This window comes from Tachypleus tridentatus, chromosome 13, assembly GCF_004210375.1.
Source record: "Tachypleus tridentatus isolate NWPU-2018 chromosome 13, ASM421037v1, whole genome shotgun sequence".
Classification (NCBI taxonomy): Eukaryota; Metazoa; Arthropoda; class Merostomata; order Xiphosura; family Limulidae; genus Tachypleus; species Tachypleus tridentatus.
The window spans coordinates 111,264,375-111,290,808 of record NC_134837.1 but is presented as its reverse complement, the minus strand read 5'-3'; the positions used below and the strand labels follow the sequence as shown (position 1 = coordinate 111,290,808).

The 26,434-nt window shown below is 32.8% G+C and overlaps 1 protein-coding gene across 1 annotated transcript in view; it reads left to right on the top strand.

The window, feature by feature from the left end:
- The window catches only part of LOC143238209 (Na(+)/citrate cotransporter-like), a 33,783-nt gene extending 7,651 nt beyond the window's left edge, over positions 1 to 26,132 (top strand). Inside the window, exons 2-13 of the mRNA XM_076478242.1 lie at positions 2,659 to 2,808; positions 3,917 to 4,041; positions 7,800 to 7,960; positions 9,542 to 9,605; positions 10,455 to 10,598; positions 12,592 to 12,711; positions 13,033 to 13,116; positions 17,600 to 17,707; positions 18,350 to 18,530; positions 20,516 to 20,677; positions 22,363 to 22,500; positions 23,140 to 26,132. Of these exons, the coding sequence (XP_076334357.1) occupies positions 2,659 to 2,808; positions 3,917 to 4,041; positions 7,800 to 7,960; positions 9,542 to 9,605; positions 10,455 to 10,598; positions 12,592 to 12,711; positions 13,033 to 13,116; positions 17,600 to 17,707; positions 18,350 to 18,530; positions 20,516 to 20,677; positions 22,363 to 22,500; positions 23,140 to 23,361 (1,659 nt within the window). The 3' untranslated portion in view covers positions 23,362 to 26,132. The remainder of the gene's footprint in view (positions 1 to 2,658; positions 2,809 to 3,916; positions 4,042 to 7,799; positions 7,961 to 9,541; positions 9,606 to 10,454; positions 10,599 to 12,591; positions 12,712 to 13,032; positions 13,117 to 17,599; positions 17,708 to 18,349; positions 18,531 to 20,515; positions 20,678 to 22,362; positions 22,501 to 23,139) is intronic.
- The last annotated feature ends 302 nt before the right edge of the window (positions 26,133 to 26,434 follow it).

Genomic DNA, 26,434 nt, shown 5'->3' with positions numbered 1-26,434 from the left:
ACATTAGGAACAGCTAACACACATAGCCCTCCTATATAATTTTGTTCGAAATGCAAACCAAATCGATTCTTACGAACAATAAGAATATAAAATATATGTCAATAGTATTAAGCTAATGTTATCATTAGCCTAGGAAAGTGATCGGACACCTACCAGTTCCTGTAATGTATACATGTCTAAACATACATTGGTTCAAATAGATTAAGCTCAAAATCACGCATGTGTGATCGTAAACATAAACTTCAGCTATTATAACTGAGATTAAATTATTTTACATGCGAAAAAAAACAGTTATCCTGATGTAAGACAGTCTCAAATCCTAGCTTTTTCGTTTTATGTTTGGTTGTTTTATAAAAGTTACGCTGGTTACATTTTAAGCTTATAAGCTAGAAGGAAAGAAACTAGTCAACTACAGTTTGATTGAATAGCTGGTGTCATGGTTACTCTAAGAGTATAATCATGAATACTAGAGTTCACAAATAGGGCACTTAAGTATAATTAATTTTCGATTATTTTATGTTTGTATATTCGTAGAAATTAGATTAAAGCAAATAACAAATAGTGCAATACAATAGCAGAGGCTATATATAATTATATTAAACTAAAAAATTATACTTGCTGTTCTTGTATGTTAAAATGAACTTTTATACATATAAAATACATAGTTAAGTTGAAAAACTGTTCATGCTTAAGGAATGGGTTGATCAAATCGTTGTGAGAAATGAAGATAACTTGTAATAGCTTTTGTATAAAACTGCACAATAGACTTTTTGGACTTTGCTTATCGTGAGATTTTTTAGCGCTATGCTATAATCTCTCATACCTAACCTTGAGATAGCCAGTGCACAGGTTACAATAGATATCAAATCTCAAAGTTTGTTTGTTCTTGAATTTGGCACAAAGCTACTTCAGGGCTATCTTCGCTGAAATATCAAAGTTATTTGTCCCTAGTCATTATGTCTTACTAATCTTTTGTGGGAGAGTAGTAAGTCTTCGGATTTATAATGCTAAAATTAGGGGTTCGATTCCCCTCGGTGAACATAGCAGACTGCCCCATGTGGCTTTTCTATAACAACACAAATTTGTCGTACGTTTCTTTTTACTTTTTCTGTTTTATAGGAACAACAGAATGTAAAAAACAATTATCGGTTGTAGTTTTCTGTACTGGTTATTAATTATTTTATTTATAAAATTAAGACAATAGCTAGAAACTATATATACCCTTAGAAAGTATTTATACCCTTAGAATACAAAGCCTTTCCGACTTAATGAATTTTGCTTTGATATGCACTTGTATCATATGCTTGATTTTTTTATGTGTTCAAAGAATCATCACTATTGAAATATTTTTGTTATAAATTTAAAGAAGAATAAAATGTAAAAGACAACAACAATAACTCTCCTAATGATGACCAGTCTTTGTTTATTTATTATGAAAATCATTTTTTTATAATGATGACCAGTCTTTATTCACTTCCCTCAACGACAGCCTTACCTATTATTAATAATGACGAATCTTTCACTACTTCTGAAGATGAACAGTTTTACCTATTTATAAAATAACAGCACGCTCATTGTATTAAAACAACAACATTTAAAAATACCAACAACTTAAGGTTTTTTTAAAGACCCGGGGCATTACATATGTCAGGGAGTCACCGACGTGCTATTATCATAAGTAAGAAATGCATTCTGAAAAGAATTGATACGTGTAATTTTACATTTGATAAACACGATGATCAGTCATTTGACGTACTTAGTTAGTGGGTGCTGCTTCATTTCGTATCTTTCTTAAAAGAGGTTTGCCAGAATAAATGTCTGTAATTTCTGAACTCGCATGTCTATTTGAAGCTAAGTTTAATTTCTTAAATACTTCTAGCGATTTTGCTATATTTAGTTCATATATGTTATTGGTATGTTTAATCATTTGGATATTATTATATTTACAATATGGGAAACGGGATTTTATATTCTAGTAAAAGGGATTCGTTTATTTCTCGTTTTTCTACAGCTGATTTATGTAATGTTCTTTTAAACACATTACCAACTGAATGTATGGTAGACAATCATTCTTACTATGAACCTCAAATACCATAAGTCTAGTACATAAAAAAGTATTTTGCAAACTTTATTACAAAATCTACAGATAACGTTGGTATTAAATCCTCTGTCACTTTTGATACTAAATCTTCTTCACAAATATTTAAAATTCTGTATTCCTGTCCCCCAGATGAACAGCAGTCATTTCTGTAGTAAACTATATTACAATGTTTATTGAATTCACAAGTGTGTTGATCATCCTGAAGTGTCATTGATTCAAAAAGAAAAACAAATCTTTATAGGCATTTCGTATGAATAGGTTATCTCAGTGATAAGTACATCCCATGGTCTAGAGTAAAATATACATTTGTCAGATAACGACCAAATGTGTTTATTATCTAAGCTATAAAATTTTTAATTTCAGTTTTGAAAAGCTTTCTAATTAGTTCATATTGTCCCATAGGCTCATTTTCCCTGTGAATAGATTTGTATTTCAGTTTAAACAGCCAGACATGTAAACATTTTAGTTTAAATACTTAATTGTATAATATGTTTGCATTGTTTTCTAAAGTGAACAACAGTACAATTTATAAGCCCATATCTAACATTCTCTTGTAGGAATTGAAATGTGCCTACATCTTCATCGTGATGGCTTTGTTCTGGATGACTGAACCAGTTCCTCTTGCTGTTACATCACTTCTACCTATTGTTCTTTCTCCTCTCACTGGAATTGCCAGTACTAAAATAGTATGTGAAGCTTATATAAATGTAAGTAAATGTTGTAATTTACCTTATTAAAATTTTACAGTATAAGGTGACTGGTTTATAAAGTGAGGCCAAGACTTCAAACAATATTTACCTTTGGCGACTTATTCCTCTGAACTTTGTGTTGATAGATTGTCCTCTTCCTTCAATTTAACCATTACTATTGATGTCTCTATGTATGTATTTGTATATATAAAGGGTTACATTCGAGTGGAAAGATCTGAAAGGGACCTCTGCCTCTTGAGGCTTCAAGCCATTAGCGTTCCAGGTTATCTGATTGAAATGCTGAAGTGCAACAGAAAAGATAGTTCTACCTCTTTAAACATGTCAATTTAACTATTGTTAATATGTGTATATTGTGTAGTTCTGGTAGAATTCTAATATGTACTTTAGAGATATGATTATGGTGGTAATGACTAGCGGTCTGCCTCATAGTCTTACACTATTAAATTAGAGACAGCTAGCTCAGATAGCCCTCGAGTAGCTTTGCGCGAAATTAAAAAAAACAAACAAGAAGTTCTCAGTTTCTTTCAATTTATTTATCTGATTGCACATCTAAGATTCAATTATGATGAAAGACATATTTTTAATGTTTAACAAACTCGCCTGTATATCATCAGCTACTAAACTGATATTGTTAATTCTTTGAACAATAGTGTGCACATTTGTGATAATTTTTAACAACTGTTTCAATAACTTTGACCTGCAAATTGGCTTTTACTAAATTCTGATATGTTTATATTATTCATTAATGTAGATCGCAGTTTACAATTTACATAGTACAACAGCTCTATAAAGATGGCGGTGAGGAAAGTTAGGAATATATTTCACATATCATTTTATTCAGTTTGTGTGTGCTTATTTTAGCAAAGCCACATCGAACTATCTGCTGTGTCTACCGAAGGGATTTGAGCTCCCGATTTTAGGGTGAAAAAAGCTATAGATTTGCCGCTGTACCAGAAAGGTATTATTCAATTTGAACCAAAAAGTGTTCATATAAAGCACTGATCATCAAGTAACATACTAGCATTATCACTGTGCTTATAAAGAAATAACATTTGAACTGGGTTTTATAATTCATACATGCACACAAATATTTCTTTTACATTAGAAAACACTGATGATGTTCTTGGGAGGACTAATTGTAGCAACATCAGTGGAACACTGTAATCTTCATCAGAGGATTGCTTTGCGGGTATTACTATGGATTGGAACAAGCTTGAGATGGGAGGATAAGTTTATACCTAAATAACTTAGAATTTATTCTATATCTATATAATTATGCTAAGTGTATGATATAATGTATTAATACAATATAAAACTTTCAAATATTAATAAACTGAGAATGACATTGGTTATAGTCATAATAAATGAATATCAGGACTAATCATGAAAGTAAATGTAGTTTAATGTTTGTGAATTAAAAAGAAATACGTATACAGAGATAAAACACAGAACCTTTTCTTAGAATGTGGTTTAAGTTTTGTCTAATTGTAGAGAAGAAACACGTTGGGCTATCTGCTGTTTCCGTCGCGGGAAATCGAACTCCCTATTATAGCATTATAAGTTCATACAGTCGCACATGGTAATAGTACGATTAATTACGAAAATTATTAAAGATAGCAAAATGATTTTCATGAGAAAAAGTTTGTCCATTATCTTAAAACAAATTACTGTAATGAATAGTTTTATCTACTGCAGATCAAAACTAAACCGAACTTGTGAATTAAAAACATATAATTAATCGTATTAGAAGTGCGAGTATAAATCAGATTTGTATTCTTTGAATCAAGTATTTCCCTTTTGCAACTCAGTGGTAAACTTGAGAGCTTTTAATGCTGAAGTTCGGGGTTCATTTCCTGAGATGAGTACGGCTTGTTTTGCTTAGCAATAAACAAATAAACGAATTCAATCCATCTTTTATATTCTACAGTACCGTACAAATATTTTAGGACAATAAAATATTTTGTCATCTTTTCTATTTTATGGGACTAATTCTTCCATGCCATTAGAGAATGTAAATTTCAACACTATGTTAAAGCTTCACTGATCTCTGTTGACAACTGAATGAGCCAGGGTGAGAATATTTATTCTTTAGAAACTCCATATACTTGTACCAAGGGTGATTCGTAATGATCCTACTTGAATGAACATACTAATCAAACTTAGGATATGAAATAGCTCTTATGGTACTCTATGTAGTGTCTTAGCTATATAGAAATAAGCTAACGTATACGCCAGAAGAAATTAAGTTAGTAGCATTCCACAAAAAATATATTATTGAAAACAGTGTTTAACAACATGTATTAAACTTTCTTGCATGCCACCTTCCCAAAAAGCGTAAAAAATTGTCAGTAGAGCACAGAGTTCACATAAAAGTTTTACGTGATGCTGGTTGGACTTTCTGGCACATTGCTGCAGACTTGAAATGCTCCCAAAACACTGTCAAGTACACCCTAGATCATGAGATCAAGACAAGAAAATGTGAAAATAAAAAAGGGAAAGACAGAACACCTAAACTCAATGATACTAATGTTAATGTTAATTATCATCGTTTATGCAGCCATTAGGATAAAAGGAAGATATCTACTGATCACAAACATAGGATAACGATCATGTACCAAATGACAGAAAAGTGTCCAGATCTACAGTATCAAGAAGACTCGCTGAAAATGGAATATTTGGTCATCTAATATATAAAATCCTTACTTCCCTCTCCAAATATTGTCAAGAGATTCAAACTTGCTAAAAACTGCAGAAACTGGACTATTGGTGATTGAAAAAGAATGTGATTGGACAAATAGGTCCAAGTTTGAAGTATTTAGATAAAAGTATTGGTTGCACGCCTGGCAGTATAATGTAAAAGATTATTACCTCAATGCTTAGCACATACCAAGAAGCATGAAAGAGACAATGTGATAGTTGAGGATTTTCTTTTTGCTGAGGTGACAGGAGATATTTGTAAAATATCAGGTCATCCCTTAAGTAATGTCCGATTTTAGATGCAGAAAAAGAGAAAGGATTTCAAATGCTTTTAATGTTATTTAATTAATAATGTATGTTTCATTTTTATTAATTACTTTCTGCCAACAATTTACAAGCTTCTGAATGCCACTTCTATAAAATTATTGAGGTTTGGAGGAAAAAATGTAGAGAGGGTAGTTTTTACATCTTTATGCGATTCAAGCTCTTTTCCATCAAGATAGTTCTGCAAACTTCGGAATAGATGATAATCAGATGGAGCAAGGTCTGGAAAATAAGGAGGATATGGAAGTTTCCCTGTCTTCAGTCTTTGTAGATGTGATATTTGCTCTCTTGGGCTGTATCTTATCCTGTTGTAACACCACACCTTTATGATTGATCAAAGCAGGCCTTTTTCTATCAGTGCAACATTCAGCGCTCTAACTGTTGAAAATAGAAGACTGAAGTAAGCGTTACATTGAGTGGCAGCAACTCAAAGTGGATCACACCAACAATATCCCACCAAATGCTTAACAAGACTTTCTTAAGGTGGAGATCCATTTTGGGCTGTGTTTTAGCCAGTTTACCTGCACTGAACCATGGTCTGCAGAGCGTTTCTTTCATATAGCTATCTCTCATCTCCAGTCACTAACCAGAGTGCAGAGAAGTAAAAATGTCCACTCTTGCTCTAGGGTTGGCTTCTATCAAATCACAGAGGACCCATTTTCCAAGTGTTTGACACCTTTCTAAGCTGTTGTAGATGACGGTGAACTGTTAATGGGTTGAATTAAGCTTCTGTGCTAGTTCTTCACCAGTTACAGCGCAATCTTCATCAAGTGTAGCCAGCAGCAAGTCATCATCAAACTCAACACGACGACCTAAACGTGGCGCATCACTTAAGCTGTAGTCACCTCATCTGAACTTCTGAAACCACCATAAACACGTTGAATGTTTCGTGTAGTTTCTGCTGAACTATTGCCTTTTTAACTTCATAAAGCATTGTATGCTTAATGTGCTCCTCAGACACATCCATCTTCATAAAATTTTATTTGATTAATGATCTAAAAACAGAGGAGCTCGGTGAGCTTTTTTATTTGCGTGAACACTCTTATACACGTGCTACTACATATTTTAGTCATTAAAACCTTCTACAAAGACAGAAATGATGATGCACTTTCGGTATTAAATTTTTTACATTACTTATGGGGTAACCTGATACATGGAATAATAGACCAACATTAGCGCCATCAGATATTGATCCATCATGGTATACACGGTGGTTTGTGCATTATTGGTAAAGGATTCTACTGCCAAAATTATAATGATCTCAAACCCTCATCCAACCAATGCAGAAATTACTTAGCTAAGAAAAAAGCTGCTAAAGACACTGAGATGGTACAATGGCCACGATCTCAATCCAGTTGACTAGTAGTAGGATTTGATAGATGAAAAACTTGGTAAATTAAAGGTCACATCAAAATATACTTTATGGGAGTGTATTAGAGATATTTTGGTGTAACATCCCAAAACACACATTCATTAAATATGCTGTAAAAATTCCTGAAAAACTGTCTGCAGTTATTAAAGCAAAAAGGTAACACATAAAATATTAACAATTGTCTGAACTCAAGCTCTTCCACTGAGTTTCTGTTGTACCAAATATGAAGATTAATAACATTTTGATTTTTCACCTGTGATTTACCTTCCATTTTTCTTTAAAAGTAGCTTGAAATCTAATGTTTGGCTCTGTCCTGACACTTTTGTACAGTACATTACACGTTGAAAGTTCGTCACGGTGTATAAACCAAAAACACAGAGTTATAATTTAGACATTCATCTTAACAAAGGTGTTCATTGTTCACCACTATTTTTTGTTGTTGTTCAGGTGTTGTATTTACAAGTTAGTTATGAATTTCATGTTAAATTTAACAGGGACCCATGACAACATCAATATCTTTAATATTACGTACCTGTAAGTTTTTGTTAACAAATGGTTTTTCACAACCGTGTTGTCGTACATCTTGCATTTGCAGGTTGATGCTAGGATTCATGTTGACCACGATGTTTCTGTCCATGTGGATCAGTAACACAGCTACTACAGCTATGATGGTACCTGTTGTTGAAGCTGTGCTTGAAGAAATTTCCGATGATCAAGAAACCGGACAAGAAAACATCTCACTGGAAAGCATTAATGGTTATCTTGCTATGTGTATATATTTATATATATATATACCTCAGTGAATTTAGGTTGTCTATCTTATCTAAAGTCCATATAAATGTGGCTTAAAATATACTTAAGAACACGCTGTTTGTGTGCTATTGTATGAACGACATGGATAGAATCTATATAGAAAGGGTAGAATATCTTTTAATAAAATGAAGTTGGTTATAGAAACAAATTATGCAGCCATAGCCATGATAAAATTGCCGTTGTAAGGCAGTTCGTAGCTAGTGTGATGAAACTAGTAGTTTACACTTGCTTCTCGGAAGGATACATAACGTTCCTTTCAGACCCAAAATATTCGTACACTCAGATTATAAAAACGTATTTAGAGCATGTACTTAGGATTTTCAAGACAGTGATATCTCTTATATATGACATTGAAAAGCAAATAAATATGGATCACTTTGGGATACATCTTATAACAGGTTAGAACTCACGAACATAAAGGCCATATTGAACTATTGAAATACGCACTCACTAACTGTCGTCCTTATACTCAAGATAGATTATGAAAAGCAAAAAGGAATGAATGATATACTTTAGTCTTGATAGCATTATAACAGAAGCTTTATAAATGAAAACTACGTTGTAGACCTAACTTCAAGACGCACAGTCATCAGACAAGACTTGATGATGGGAACTATAACCGTGTAGGCTTTACAGTTATTTTAACATAACGTACTCAACCTCTGTATTTGATTCACTTCACACTGCTGATCACTTAACAATGCAATAATATCATGGATTGATTGTTTCAAACTTCTTTGTCAGAAGGATATTCGTACAGTGCAATTGTTAAACAATATAGAGCCAAAGGACCTAACATTTCGAACAAGTGCTTTTAATGTTCTCTTTAAATGAAGGAAATGTTTCAAAGTAGCACACTGAGAACAATAACTTGTTGCAAAGCAAATTCAAATCAATATGGATCAATACGTTCACCCTCAAAGTGAAAAGTGTGATTATGAAAAGAAAATCCTGCCGGCCCGAGAGACCACATCTCCAAGTAGTATCGTTACCAAGATGGAAACAAAGGTATAAAACTGTTGAAAGCTTAGAAGCTCCCAGCCACATCTCTAACACAACAGAAGTTTTCATGAGCAAAATGGGTGAATAAAATGGAATGAGATAAACTCATTCGGTTACATACCTGTCAAGATTCCTGGTGCAGCTCCAATTAACTTGTGTGTCTTTAGTCTGTTTTAGTGTGGTGTTATGAGTTGACATTCTCTGGTGAAGTATTTATGGAAAGTTTGTCAATACATTTCTAATTGTCATGTAATAACTTAACTCCATGTGATTAAAAATTAATTTCGTTCTCAGAAAATCAAGCGCTTTCATTTTTCTGGGTTACAAATTTCCGATTGCAATTTCCTTAACTTGAAATATTTTGGAAAATATTGTACTGATATAACATATTTTTGTTTATTTTAGAATAGAAGCTACTAAAAATTAGGAATAAAGTAAAATACGAGTAGTTAATGTTCGTTGAAACTGTTTATGCTCCAGGAACTTTTATTTCAAAGAATCCGTTTTTGTATTTTTTTAAAGTAACAAATTCACCGGATAGCAGCAATGAGGAACTCAAAAATGGAATGGTGGAAGAATCCAACAGGTATACATTTTCTTAAAACTTGTTTTATGTTGAATTATTTTTCCTTGTTGGATTGAAGGATTTTGGACATTGTGTGTGACATATTCACATTGTTGCTTTATGACACGTTCACATTATTTTTATTTATTTATATTTCACTTTCATTGTCTAACAACATTCAGTCACTGTATTGATGTCCCTGCTGAATTAGCCACATAATTACGCACTCACAATGCTCAAATCCGAAGTTTGATACCACACAGTGATCACGCCAGACAGACAATATGGCTTTGCTATTAATCAAATAAATATTATATTAAATCGTTTACATAATACTATTTGTAGAGTTATATGCTTCATCATTTATATGTACAAATAAGAAACCACCTGACTAAAATATGTCCGTTAAGAACAGTTCACTTGGTATAAAAATCATATTAGATGGCTTATTAAATGGAACACTTTAAGAATTACTCCATACAAGATTTTACAGTTGTAGTATCCGATGTACTAGATGTATGCGAGTATGCAATTACTCTAGTAATTGGAAACTTGGTGTATTAAATAAAATACTTTGTGAATTAATCCATGTAATATGTTTATTTGTTTATGTAGTTGTATTAGGTGGTATACTAGCTATATCAAATGGGCCACAAGATGCAATAAGTTTTGTAGTAGGTGTATTAGACATTCTACAAGATGTGTTCGATGCAAGGCGTTAACTAGTTATGAGGATACCAAAGTCATGTCTCAGTTGATTTTATTTTAGCTCTTTTCATACACATATAAAAAAGTTGTAACTTGAAACTCAAATTTGTCCTTGGCTAAAGCTGTAGTTCGATAGTACATACATGTATTTCTATTTGCCAGCAGTACAAACAAACGATCACCAAACCAACATTTAACACTAAGCAAGGTCTTATTGCTCAGCGTAGCTTATGCAGCCAACTGTGGAGGAACAGGTACTTTGACCGGCACGGGACCTAACCTCGTTCTCAAGGCTCTTTATGACACGTATGAGTATTCTGTATTCTAAATTATTGTTGCCAACAAAATTCTTATTTTTCACTCTGTAAATTACTCTACTCTACGGATGAAACATAACAAAATATTTCAATTAATAGTATTGTAATTTAAAACCTTACGTTCTGATTTATTTAAGAGCAATGAAAGGGCCAATGAATTATCAATGTTGTTTTTTGTTTACTTTCTTTGTAACAAATTTTCTTATATTTATAAGATTTATATTTATATTTATACTTGCATTTAAACTGTGTCTTCTGAATAAGTTGGCAACTTGACAATCATAAAATGTCATGTAGCTTTATTAAACCTGAACTTATTTCTTTGTTAACGGTATGTAAGAAACTTACATCGTTATGTGCATTTTTAGTTTTTAAATTTTAACTAATTTGACAACTTTTTATGTTTGAGTAAAACACTGAATTGTGTTTTAATAGTTCAATTGCATAATAATTCCATAAGCATATTTATAACAGTTAATACTGTGTAGCTAAGGTTTCATTGGTTAAATACACGGTAACGGACGCACAACACGAGCTAACATGAAGGTTTTAACTATCGCAATAAAAGTCAGGTGAAATAGATTTTATTGGTTTCTTGTTAACGATTAAAACGAACTTTTATAGCAAAGTAAAGACTAAAAATGTGTAAAAAACAAACAACAAAATCGTTAGACAACAAAAGAGCAAATAGGTTACGATAACCAGGACTGGTTTCTAAATTGTAATGTATCTTCTCCAGCTCCATGATGAATAGTTTCGATATAATCTGCAAGTTTACCCTATGGAAATTTAATTACAAACTACAAGTAAACGTCCACAAGAAGTTTCGCATGCAGTTTGTTTATATTCCCTACGCTCGTCTCTGGTTTTTAAGACCATAACGAAAACAAAAGTCAATTAGCTTGTTTTTCTTTTAGGAATAACTTTGACTAAATGTGTTAAAACGTGTGAGTTTAACGGAATTGATATGTATTTCAATTAATGCCAGATGTACAATAAAATGCGTTATAGTCCCTGAAAGATTAAAGAAATCTAGCTTGCTAAAAACACACCCACTTAAATCAGAAACTCATGTTTATACAATAATAGGTTGCTTGTGTAAAAGGTTGATATATGGAATAGATAAGAATAAGCATTGGTGGACATATCAGTCTTTAAGTTCTATGGAACGGTACCATTACAGGGACCATCTCCGACGTCATTTCTGTTGACATAGGTTGATGTTACGTTAGTTTAATGAATGATGTTTCCTAGTCCCACCGTGAACAATTAGTTAAAACATTTTTAAATGGTTTGCTAATTGAAATCACCTGCTGGTTCAACCGGCTTTTATTCGATTGAACACATATGGGGACAGCGTCACAGACTCTCATTAGCTCCAAACATAAAAAATACTTTGGAAGCTGTTTTTTTCCCTAAGTGACTAGTCGAGGATACCTCAGAACCTTTTCAATTCTCGTATTTTAAGCATGTAGCTTTCGTATGATTTTCATAAAAGTGAAGGCCCAGCACGGCCAGATGGTTAAGGCAATCAACTCGAAATCTGAGGCTTGCGGATTCGAATCCTGTCACACTAAACACGCTTACCTTTTCAGCCGCGAGGGCGTTATAATATTACGGTAAATCCCAGTATTTATTGTTAAAAGAGTAGTCCAAGAGTTGACAGTGGGTGATAATGACTAGCTTCTTTCCCTCTAGTCTAAATTAGGGACGGCAAGGGCAGATAGCGCTCGTTTAGCTTTACGCGAAATTCAAAAAACAAACAAGCATACAAACGAACACAAAGATGTAACTAATGCTATTTCATAACATTTTTTCACCATGTACTAATTAAAATCTTATCAAATATAATTATATGTACAGTAAAGTTTTTGTGATCAAGGATTTTCACTGATATACACTCGATCAAGTTTTCAATAATGTGTTTCTATTTTGCAAACGTGATTAATATACCAATTTCTTATTCGTGATTTTTTTTAAAGTTATTTTCCGCAGTCTAAAGACATTACATACGCATCTTGGATTATTTACAACGTGCCTGGGATGTTGTTGTGTGTGTTGGTCTCGTGGTGGTTTCTGTTTTTCTTTTTTACTGGAATTTGGTAAGTTCAGACCGTCATTAAAAACAACAACAGAAAGTACGCACTGTTGATTAAAAATACTTTATTATTTTGAAGAAAACTATAAGTATTTGTTTACTTCAGTTTATTGTAACATTCTTTAAAAATCGTATTTTCTCTTATAACTGAAATTTTATTATTTGAAATTTCTGTTAACGAAATTAACATTTGATTACTGAGATATTGATTTATTATTGGTATTTTACCTATTAAAAGTCCAAAAAGAAGATTTGCAGAATTGGGTATTATGGACATGGCTGAAAACAAAGTATTTAAAATGAAAGGTTATTGTTATTCCTTCAGTTGCAAGTCCGGAGAAAGTGAAGAAAAACGCGAAGCTGTGAGAAAAGTGATTCTTCGAAAATACGACAGTCTTGGTCCAATGAGGTAGGCTGAATTGTTTCAGAAAGAAAACATGTTTATCTGATTTACTTTTAATAATAATTTTATATCAGAACTTCAACGTAAATATACACAAACGGATGCTTTCGCATATTCGTCCCTAATTTGAAGCGATTAGTCCAGAGGTAAAGTACCAACCGCCAAAACTTGCGCTACTCATGAATGACCAAATAGTGAGGTTTAACCCTTGTTGTATGGTATAATTCACACCTCAAAATGCGACACACAGTGTTGCGACAATGAAACCACAAGCATTCTGATCCACAGTCCGTCACATCAATCACTAGGCCATGCCTTTTGAAATACCAGTTGTTATTGAGATTAGCAATAAAACGCTGCTGAAATACGAACTAGTTATCCCTCGAATACTTAACAGTAGCTGCTGTAAAACTTAGGAATACTTATATAGACAACTAGTATTCGCCGAGTTTTCAGCCTATTTGTTTTTAAGACCCTTAAGAACAAACTAGGAAATAGGAAGGACCAAATACTGTTAAGATATTTAGTATACATCTATGATATATCTGTCACTAGCTGCTAAGCTACCTATCAGCACTTGGTGAGACACAACGATTTATTATTCTGAGATTCTCAATGGTAGCTGCCTAAAGAAGTTGTTGTAATATTTAGAGTTACCTTCTTGAGTAGCCTGTTATTATGTAGTACTGTTATTACTTCACTGCTTCTTAACGGTACTTAGTTGTTCCTTAGATACCCATCAATGTTCACTGAGATAACGTAATTGTTACTGAGTTGTATATAGCTTAATAAACAAAATTAGGCTTTTAAAGCAAATTGAATCATCAAGACACATTGTAGGATATATAGTTTCTCCAAGTTAGATACCATGCATTATTCATACGTTTCCAAATGTTTATTAGTATATTATTTATGTGTTTAATACACGTCAGATTAGAGTCATAGATTAATTCCAGGAATTTGGTTGGTGTGGTCTGGAGAAGTTTCCATTGATGTTCAGTTTACGGTAGGTCATTTTTAGGTCACGTCTCTTTTGTAAATACAATTAAATGATTTCAGGGTATATTATTTTTATTCGTTATTTTTGACAGTGTTCTATAATATTTAATTCTAACTGAAGAAATATCGCTGATATAGTAAAGTGAAGGCACCTTTCCAGAACAAAACATCGTTCGCGAATTGTAACAAATATCCTAAGTTCGAGTCTTTTAGTGGTTTGTTACATACATCCATTGGGGGCGCCTGCCTCTAGAGTAAATGACTCCGAGAAAGTTCCCTAACATTTATTTTACACTTTCTGTTTTCCAGAGAGTTGGAAAGCCAGCGAATAGTTCCGCGTGATCGTTCCATTCCTTACATATGGAACATTAAACCACCGAGCCATAAAGTATCGAATGCTTCGTCATCGACAATAATTTGACAGCATATTCATTTTTGTTGAAAATCTCTATAACTGTTTCTGTTAATCTGACTAAATAGTCAGTTGTCTGTTTAAGTTCTGTAAACTCATTTTCGATTTCTAATGATTTTGAGGTGATCTCTTGTTTGGTTTACCTGCTGGCTTTCTTTGTGAACACGGCCTGGCATGGCTAAGCGCGTAAGGCGTGCGACTCGTAATCCGAGGGTCGCGGGTTCGTGCCCGCGTCGCGCCAAACATGCTCGCCCTCCCAGCCGTGGGGGCGTTATAATGTGATGTTAAATCCCACTATTCGTTGGTAAAAGAGCAGCCCAAGAGTTGGCGGTGGGTGGTGATGACTAGCTGCCTTCCCTCTAGTCTTACACTGCTAAATTAGGGACGGCTAGCACAGATAGCCCTCGAGTAGTTTTGTGCGAAATTCCAAAAACAAACAAACAATCTTTGTGAACAATTGGTACATTCGTTTATTACTTCCAATAACTCGAAATTTATCCAGAATTTAAAGATAAACTGAAGAGTGCTGTTCTGTGTTTATACAATATCTGAATATTTTTTTATGAAAAGGACAGCCCGTATACCGTATTTTTCTGGCGCCTTGTTTTTAGTTGATTTAATAGCTTGTTTAACATCCGTTTAATCTGATCGCGGGTTTTTGCTCGTACGCTAATATGTGACGGTCAATCCCACTATTCGTTGGTAAAAGAGTAGCCCAAGGTGCTCGTGCACATCATTATTTGTTGATATATTTTTGTTAACAAAAAATTGTGTGCGTGTTTTTTGTGTGACGTATTTATTAACTTTTTTAAAATGCTTGTTCACGTCTGGTTCACGATGTGTCTTGAACGTGTGTTGAAGGTGTTCTTTAAATGTCTTCGTTTTTACAGTCTTTACATACGCTATTATATTTTGTGTTTCTAAGGGCAGGTAGTTATCGGCTGGATTTGCTATATTTACTGTGAATATCCTGTTCTACTTGGAAATTTATAAGTTTGCGACTCATATTGCACAAACGATATGTGGATTCACTATATCGCTGGTGGCATATACGTACAAAATATGTGTCGGGGTGGAACCATTTAATAATACTGCGATTGTATCATGTAGCTCCCCACTCGCGCAGTGATACATCTGCAGACTTACAATGCTAGAAAGTGGTTTTCGATACCCATGGTGGGCAGAGCACAGATAAGCTTTATGCTTAACTTTAAACAAACAAACAGTTGTAGTTTGGAATTTTGTATAAAGTTTTTTTTTTGGTTTTCTTGAATTACAATTAGATACTAAATGTTTCTATTAAAGTTTCCAGTTAAAATGGTATTTGAGTTATGAATATTACTGAATCATAGTAAACTGGAATACAGGTTTTTGTTCGTGGAGTAGTAAATACCTGTTACCGTTACAGTGATTGTATTTTCAGTTAAATTATCTATGGCAGTATATTCATTTGTGGAAGTGGTTTGTACTTCCTTCACAGTTAGATCAGATTTATACAGGAGAAGGAATTCCTCTGTTATGATCGTTTTTATTAATTCTGCCTGTTCTTACCGTTGAATAATCTTTGATTGTAAATCTATGGTGTGCATAAAAACAAGTATCACTTATAATACAACTATCAGGTTTTACTAATCTGTTAATATCTTCAATCTCGTGTTGCTTGGAAGTATATGACTTTGAATATTGACATGTACAACAATAATTTATTCAGTAACGGATGATATTATTTGTGGGCGATATGTTTGAATATTTTTTGTTATGATTTACAACGTATGTTTAGCTGCAGTTTGACTTCTTGGTTTTGTGAATTTGGCCATGAATTCTGCTTTTATACTCTTTAGGACTTCTATTAGTGTGTTCTGTGTTTACACTTCATTAGATTGTGTGGTAGTTTTTTGTGTTTCGCTTCTTTATGTAAGTTTTTCGTTTTGAACCATCTTGGCCGTCGCTTGTGTTATGGTGTTTGTGTCTGGATCTTTTCTTATGTTGTGTTCCAGTAATTTCCACTACTGTTGCGTACGTTGTGTTTTTTGGGACTTGTGGTTTTCGTAGTAATGGCTCTTTCTTGTCTGTTTGGTTTCTTTTTGTGTGTTACGGGTTTTAATTTCATAAATGAGTGTTTTGAGTGTCTTATATTTCTCACATTCATTGTAATTTCCATTATGTTTCTAGCCACAGTCACAACATTTTGGTTCTGGATGATCTTTTGTGCATTGTGATATGGTAGTCTCTGCCACAACCTACAAATCTTGAGGCTGTCTGACAAGTCGCCGGGACGTAACCAAAATAGTTGGCAATGATAACATTGAGTTACTTTGGATATTATTGTTTTCCTGTTGTGAGCTTTTGCTGTTTAGTTTTTGATATCAATTTTTACCCTTTTTTTCCTATTACTTGACAAGTGTATCTACGTCTGTGTCGTCTGATTATTATTTTTGTTTTGTGTCAGTACGTTTGTGTACATTTAATTCAACATCCATGTCGATAGTTTACGTTAATATTAGTTGGAGATCTTATTTTTATTTTCTTTATTAATCTGTTCATTAGATCACGTAAAATTTGCATTTTGGTAACTGGTCTTCTTGCTGTAGGAGAAATCAAAGCTGAGTTTTGGCACTAGAAGTTTGACCACCTAAGCTAGGTTTACATTTTCGCCAATAGACAGGCAGTTGAGTTCGTCGAGTATGTAGTAGATGCTTTGGTCATAGAACTGGTGGCTCAGGTTATAAGTAATGTTGGAGAAACCTTTCCTTTTCCCATAACTGAACACCTCCAAATAAATTTCACATGGTCTACCTTCACTATCAATAAGTTCAATAAAGTAAAATCTACACTCTGGTTTGTTGTTAGTTGTTAATGGACTTGAACGAAACAAGGATAGTTCTCTTTGTATTTTTATATTAATTCGTCTGAGAAGGTTTAGCAACAGTGTCCAGACGCTATAAGATAACATAAATACAGAGACTTTTGGTTATTCTATTCCAATTCTTTGCTACTTAAAGTAAAGCTCAGTGAAATATAAAATTGGAGTTATTACGTTGTAAATAGAGTTATTAATATTTTTATTTATCTCCTTAGTTTCCACGAAACTGCTGTGTTAATACTGTTTATATTATTGGTACTACTATGGCTCACGAGAGATCCTGAATTTTTACCAGGCTGGGGTTCTGCGTTCAGCTCTGACGTGTAAGTTTGTGGTATTTTTATTGTTTTTCATTGAACGATCTCCCATGAAGACGAATAACAAATAATTTAAAAAATATTTTCGTGAAGGTGCTTTGAAGATGTCAGTTCATCAACAAATGGTATTACTCAGCTACTCAGATGTGAGTGTCACACTTTTGAAGAACCAGGTGTCTAGATTCCACTAAGAACAAGACAATAAGCGTTTTGAGAACGTGGAGTTATCATTAGTCAACCTTTATTCATTCATATATATTAAAACTCATTTAGCGCTAGTGTGTTTGTGAACTATTTATAAGAATTTTCACTTCGCTGGTGGTATAAGACCTCAATTCACAAAGAGGTACCTCAGTTATCTATAAATTATATAATGTTTTAACTCTTCAATGATTATGAAATCTGTTTTTTATAACATCTGTTTAAAATACTATTCTAAAAAAATGCTTACACGCAAGTTCTTAGAAAGCTTTCAACACGAGGAAGTGGAACTCATCGAAATCCCATGAAGTCTTAGAAGAATTGTACTACCGATATTTCATTAACATACTAGAAATAATCTAAACAGTCCTGATGGGTAAAGTGTTTTTGAGCTTTTGTAAAGTTGATAATTATTTAATACTGAAATCACATTACTTATCATTCCAGGCATATTGATGACGCCACTCCAGCTATTTTCATTGCTATGTTGTTATTTATCATCCCTGCTAAACCTTCCCAATTGAGATCCAGCCCACCATTACTGGATTGGAAAACAACACAGAAAAAACTGCCGTGGGGAGTTTTGTTAATTTTAGGAGGAGGGTTTTCCTTATCTAAAATTTCAGAGGTAAATGTTACATGCCATTTTATAGGATTCTGAAAGTTATTGATTGAATATATCACTCGTTAACAGGAAATATTATTGTTATACAAGTATAGTATAAATCAAGAAATTATTTAATTTCTAATTTGAATTATACATTGGCGGTGGGTGGTGATGACTAGCTGCCTTCACTCTAGTCTTACAGTGCTAAATTACGGACGGCTAGCACAGATAGCTCTCAAGTAGCTTTGTGCGAAATTCCAAAACAAACAAACAAATCAAGCCGTTTAACACCCATGATATTGACGTAATTGTTAATATTAGATTTTATTTTATATATATATATAAGAAAAATACATGATAAAACACGAGAGAAAGAGACACAACGTAGCATAACATTTACATTTGATTATAAATTTTAAATTCGAAAGATATAGGAAACTGTAACATTGTTGTTTCACGAGAAGATTAGTAACTATGTGTAATATTTCGATTTTATATGTCTAGTACAGTTCTATCTCCATTTACATGTTTTACATCATATTAAGGATTATAAATCGTTATAGTGTAACTACAAATCAAAGATTAGAAATGCAAATCATCACATGACCCTGCAGCATTCCCAAGTGCATTGATTTCTCACACGTAAGAGTAACATGAGCTTTACTTGGAGATTAAGCAGAAAAAAACATTACAAAGTTAAACAGAATCCTAATCTCATTAAATTCAGACAGAAAACTGAATACACTTTCGCGATAATAAAGGCAGTTTTTTAATTCGACACACTAATCTAAATAGACAAACATAACTGAGAAGTACACAAACGGTTAAGCATGGCGAGGTAAATAAGGCACTCGACTCGTATTATGAGGGTCACGGGTTCGAATCTCCTTTGTACCCAACATGCTTTTTAGCCGTGGAAGTGTCTTGACGTGACGGTTAATCCCACGATTTATTGGTAAAAGAGTATCCCACGACTTGGCGGTGGGTAGTGTAATTATGCACGAAATTCAAATCAAACCCAACATGAACACATGGCGAAAAACGTTCGCACTTCACTTAAAGCAAAGAGAAGAAAGTCGAAATAAGATGTAAGTTTTTTTTAGCAAAAGTAAGGGAAATAGACTTGGGTATTTTTAAATCTCTAAATAATCGATGTTACCAGAGAAAATGTTATTAAAAGTCAAAATGAACGCTTAGGCCTAGACGTATCTATGCGCAAAAATATTCACTTTTTTAAACTGTTTTGTTTTTAATTTCGCACAAAGGTACTCAAGGGATATCTGCGATAGTTGTCCCTAATTTAGCAATGTAAGACAAGAGGGAAGGCAACTAGTCATCACCACCTACCGCCAACTCCTGGGCTACGCTTTTGCTAACGAATAATGGGATTGACTGAAAGGGCGAGCATGTCCGCGACCCTCAAATTACGAGTCGAACGCCTTAACCCACCTAGCCACGCTATGCCTTTTCTAACTGAACAAGAATAAAACAATATATGGTATATTTTTATAACACAACTCCAACACCCAGACCATAATTATTTGTTAGCATGCGACCACAATTCCTGTATTATCAGTATCGAACGGTCAAAGATCATAGATCCTCTTCTGCAAACGAACATAAGTCTCAGATTGTATAACTTTTTCATCATGCGAACACAAGTAAAAATATATAAATGCTCATCATCATACGAACACAAACCCCAGACTATGAACACAATTCAATGTTTATTTCCAAATAACAAATCGTAATCAACAGCCAACAATAAATCCAAGTTAAAACTCTTTTCAATAGCCACAAAACCTAAGTTATAAACCTTTTTTATCAGAAATGTTCATGCCCCATTTATAAAGTGCATTATTATACAATTTTATAATTGTAAACTCTATACAAATAATATCTCAAACCATAACCATAGATTATAAAACCTCTTCATTAAATGACTTCCGCATTTCATCCTGATTAGTTACTTTTTACTGATGAAATAATAAATTTTCACTTTAAAGATTTCAGGGCTATCTAGGTGGTTGAGCAACCAGTTATCGTATCTAGAATCCATGCCCCCGGTAGCCATTGTTATTATACTGTGTATTTTGACAGCAACTTTGACAGAAGTCGTAAGCAACGTAGTATCAGCAACAATTCTGCTACCTGTTATTAAAGAGCTCGTAAGTTATTTTAACTAATTATGCATGATACGTCCTTGAAGTAGAAATGTCAAAAGCACTAATTATTACTAATGCTTACACTAAATACTTCTAACTTCTTACTCTTACAATGAGATACTCATTAAGTTTCTCACTTGAATATAAAGGATGTCCACTAATCCCTATTCAGGTTTTCAAAGTTTGTTAGAACAAATATATAGGTAAAAACGGCTGATATGGGTAGAGTTTTCGCTACCCACAGCAGCCGTTATAACACATATTTTCCTCTACAAGCGGGTTTTCTCGTCATCACGGATTTGCTAGAACAAAACCAAAAGAGTTGGAAATTATACAGTTTTTAATACTTTGTTGATTAATTAATGAAGTTTTTCTTGATTTACCAATTGTAATCGGAATGTCCAGTTGCTGATGATTGAAGTGTGGAAGAAGATGGTGACTACACAAGAGAAATTTCAATGTAATATTTCAGTTTCTTGTATAAGACTTTGTATACCGCTGATCATGGAACGTCTCCTGGGCATTATTATCATAAACTTATTGTGTAGCTTTGTGCTTAACTACAAACCAACTATCATTAGCAACTGGATACTCCAATTCCAATGTGTAAATCAAGAAGAAACTTCATTAGTTAATCAACAAAGTGTTATAAACTACAGGATTCTAGTTCCTTTTTTATTTTCGAAATAAACGTTTAAAACCGTTACAGGACTTCGCAGACATTGTACAATTTTCAAAGTAACATTCTAAGAACTTCTGATTTATGACATGTGGAATCATACAAAAAGTAACTTTTAAGACTTAAAATATTCTAGAATATTAAGACAATTTGCAATCTTACTTTGTAACTTATGAAAATACTAGTGACAACTTATTTAGTTGTAACTGTTGATATAGTTGGTTTTGTTGCTCTAAAAGCGCTAAATTCCAAGGCTATTTGTGTCCTCTAGATATGAAATATGTGTTGTATATGCATTTAGTTGATGCTCTTTCCAAAAGCTTCAACTTACGGGGTAAGTTTATTTATTTTTACTTTAGTTAACGATTATTTAATTTTAAATTTAATTAGCAACGCTTAGAAAATATCAGTCTTTGTAGGATTTTGCCAATGTTTCTGGAAATAATTTGTTATTTTTCTCAATGACTTTATTTTGTGTTGAACATTGTAAGTAAAAATAAATTATTTTAAGAAATTTAATCTCACTTAGATCCTGATATTATGGTTATGGTGTTCGACGCGTAAACTGGGCGTTCCGGAATCGAATCCCATCCCATAACATGCTCGCTCTGTCAGCCTTGGAGATGTTATAATGTGACTGTCAATCCGACATTTCGTTGGTTAATAGTAGTCCAAACGTTTGTTTAGGGCACATTGATAAGCTGCCTTCTCTCTAGTATAAAGCTTCAAAATTAGGGACAGCTAGTAAAGATAGCTCGCGAGTGGATTTGCGCGAAACTCGACAGACAAAGAAGTTTCAGCCACGTAAAAATGAAATTGTACAAGCATATTTCCTGTCTTCAGAAAAGGGTTTTACGACTCATAAAGCCTCCAAAGCTGTAGTACAGTAATATCCTTACCCCTTTTGCAACAAATGTAGAGAGAGTTATAAAAATATTCTACTATTATAGTAATTTAATAACTAATGAAACAACCAAAGTCGTATTAAAATACTTTTATTTTGGTTTAGAGTTTGGTCTTAAATGTTCATCCCCTGTACCTGATGTTACCAGTAACGATTTCTTGTTCTTTCGCCTTCATGCTTCCAGTTGCTACAGCACCTAACACTATGGTGTTCGAAATTGGTGGAATGAAAACTGTGGATATGGTAAGTAGTACAAGGTTTTCAGTTACTTTATTTATTTATTCATTTGTTAAAGTTATCAGTAAAAATAAGTAAGCAATTTTTATCAAGTCACGAATGTGATATAGATATAGCAAAATATCGTACGTAGATTCCAAACTTTTCACAATCGACTGGACTGGTAAGAACTAGCTTATAAGGAAACGTAATTAATTTCTATTAAAGCTGTATACGCATAGACTAACTAGTGAAAACATATTTTATTTCTCTTACTGTCGTCTGTAGTGTATAGCCATGAATTTGAATGTTATAATAATGCTATTATTATTATTTCTTTGTGCTTGTTCTTAATTAGAAATAAAATAATAAAAATTTAATCTATCGAATGTATTTGCTTAACCCACTAAATTTTAGAATAATCATTTCACTTACGTCTCAAAAGACTTCTGAAAATATAATTTTAAGATAATAGAATTCCGAATAAATACTAATCCAGAGTATCTTTCTGAACTTCTTTATTAGAAAATAATGTTTTTGTCTTTTATAGCAGTTTTTAATCTGTCTTCCATAATTCTAAATATTTAATGTACTTTATTTGTCTTTTGAAGCCTTTATAATGATAAAATTATAAAATTCCTAATTTATCTTGTTTTTACTTTCCAGATCAAACCCGGTTTTTTCTTGAACATTCTGTGTGTATGCATTCAAACTATGATGATCCACACACTAGGTGCAGCACTGTTTCACTTGAATACGATTCCTTATTGGATGAACATGAATACAACCCTTAATACTTCCTTCAGCTCCGTGTTATCAGAATATGTGGATACTCTGACGATTCACAGGCCCACAGCAACATCTTTTCTAAACATGACGTTAACGTAAAAGTTGCCTGGCACTGTGCTGTTCTCCGTCAAATCACTGATTATACATAATCAGTTGTCCTTAACGTTATTTTCTACTTTACTATAATGAGCTGCTTCCAAACCAACGTATCAGACACATCTTGGATATCTTCACAAACTACCAATACTGTCTCGGGTACTTCTGACTAATCTTCATCATATATGTTGACCAGCTGGAAACGTCAAATTTATAATTTTGTGACTCTTCTAAGTTCATAAAAAATTATTAAAATCACTGTGGTATCTGTGGGAAACGGAAATATTGAGTTTTAGAATTAATTTATTGGCATAAGTAAAGGCATACATTCTATCAACATTTTAGAAAAGTAACTTATAATGCTACCAAATTATATATTTTCTCACGAGATTCAGTATTCTCACAAAACTGCCGTTGTCCTTAGTTTCTTACATTGGCTTATGACTGTACACTTGTCACCTGAATATTATGCAACTGAATTAAAATCAAGAAACGAATTGCTGTCAGTAATGATTATACAGCTAATGTAATCTACGTGTTGTTGCTTAGAAACTAAAGGCCCTTAAATTATAATCGTAGAGCCACGCACTGTATCAAAAGATAACAAAAGACAAAAAGAAATGGTGTTCGGTAAGATACGTTGGAAAACCTTGCAAAATATAAAATATTGTCAATATACTGGCGTTTTACTGTACAAAGAATTTGAGCAAATCGTTGTATAACAACAGGCACAAAATCTAAAAAAACTACACTCATAGTGGTGTTTATAAATTAACATATCAAGACTGCAGTGGTGTGTGTGTGTATGTTTGTGGAAAATAAATTCAATTTTTTGTTCCCATCTTAAGAAAACTAACCAGAAATTTTATTCGATTAAGATTTTTAAATAACCTGGAAATTTTAGAAATAAATAAAAGTATAAAAGAGACAAAGTTCTAAAATACCAAATTAATGTAAGTTCCTCCTCACTTCCAGTTACTTCGAGTCCATATATATCTGTTTAGAAGCTAGTTCAATGCATATATCATGATTCAATTGCTAACAAAACCGTGGCCATAACAATGAAATGTTTTTGAAACTTATAGTTGTCTTTATGTTCTTCAACTCTGTGAGTATGAAGTTTCACAAAAGCTTCAATTATTGGTTCGACAAAATATTTTCAAAAGTAAAGTAAATTTATAAACTCTGAAAGCTTTAATATAATGATAACGCTGTAAGTTAACAACACCTACTTAAAGCAATTAGTTTTTATAAAATCAGAGGCACTGTAAGACGTTTAATGGCCTGAGAGTCCCTGTTAAGACTTATAATGACGTTATTGATAATCAACAGAGATACAAAATGAAAATAAGTCGAAATCTAAATAATGCTATTAAATGTAATACACGATTGATGCTGGTGGAAGCGTTAGAATTTTGAATTGGTTTTTCAACAATTTTATATAACGAGCTCAAAGATAATTATTTTTTGATAGGACTTGAAACCATGCTATATGTTGTTTAGAAATACAGTTTCTGGTAACAGCAACATATATCAGTATTGTAAAAATGTTCAAGCATTATTAAGTGTTAATTACTGTTATATGGTGGTAGTGATGAATTTACCTGGGAGAAAACTGACGAGTAAATGAGGTACTTTTCAGTTCAACGTTGTCTTTACGTGAATGTGCAAAAAACTATAATTTTTGTAAAAGTATTTTCAGAAAATAATTTTTCCAAAAGTGTGGTTTCCTCTTTCTATTAAGTGTTAAACATGATATTGTGTTATTTATACCAATACTAGCTTTTGTGTGTGACAAATAAAATTAATTTAAAATTTAACTTTAGTTCCACAACATTGAAACTTCTTAAAATCTTTTTTAATATTTGACCTATGACAGATATAATTATCCAAAAACATTGTTGTTACTAATGTAGCAGGCCTGGCATGGCCAGGTGGATAAGGCACTCGATTCGTAATCTGAAGGTCGCGTAATAATTATATATATATATAATTTTAACTATAGAACTTGGTCAAGGGAGTGGTTAAATTTTATTTGCCATTGTTTTCTATTGCTTCAAGTCATTCTTCTATAGTACCACCTAAAAAGATAAATTACATTCGAATATACTATGTCTATCTACTGGCTGTTCAAATGACACCTTAAGAATATAGACTCATTGATGTTTTTGTATGGGAGTAGCCAAGAAGGACGTGGGTAATCCAGACAGATTTGGAATAATAATATTACAACTCTGTGTATATAATGCTCTATTTTTCAGTTTCAAACACATTTCACAGGTTTTGACAGATCTATTTCTTTGATATGTTTTAAATCTGAAGTAAAAGCGCCGTAGTTATACACATTTTATCAACTGGAAAAATTGTGTTATCTTTTTAAACCCAGACTTTGATGCTTGAGAGATATGATTCTCCTAATTACATAAATCTTAATACAGTGTTGCAGATGTATAGAGATATAAATTACCAATTGATGTAATATATTAAAGAAATAAGTGAATTTAGTTCACAACATTTTAAATTTCAACCCACCGAACTCTGAAATCACTTTGAACAAAGAAAAAATAAAGAAATCTTAAAACTAAGATTAGTTCCTGATTCAGTTAGTTAAATATTTGTTACTGATAAAATATAGGTCAACTTCGGAAACAAAAAACAATCTTAAATAAAATAAACTTTCAAGTTAGCTAGTTTACTGTTTTCCATGGAGCTCTCCTGGTAGGAAAACATTTTTGCAACGGGTAATAAATCTTAATAACATGCTCTTGAATAATAAATGTTATAATTTTACCTTAGGGAAGCTCATTGTTGTTGCACTGACTATATAATGTCACGTTTCGACATGTATAGCTTATTACACCACTCTTTGCATGACTACGAAAATAATATTATACTGAATAAGCTGGAAAAACTATGCGATAATCATCTTGTTTAGTACTTAACAAAAGAATAGAGTTTGACTCTTCTACATAAAAAATATTTAGAGAGTGTTGATTTTCGTCAAAGATCGTGTTAAAACACAGACTTCAGCAACAGTATCCGCTTCTGATATTTACGTTTGGAATATTCATGTTGC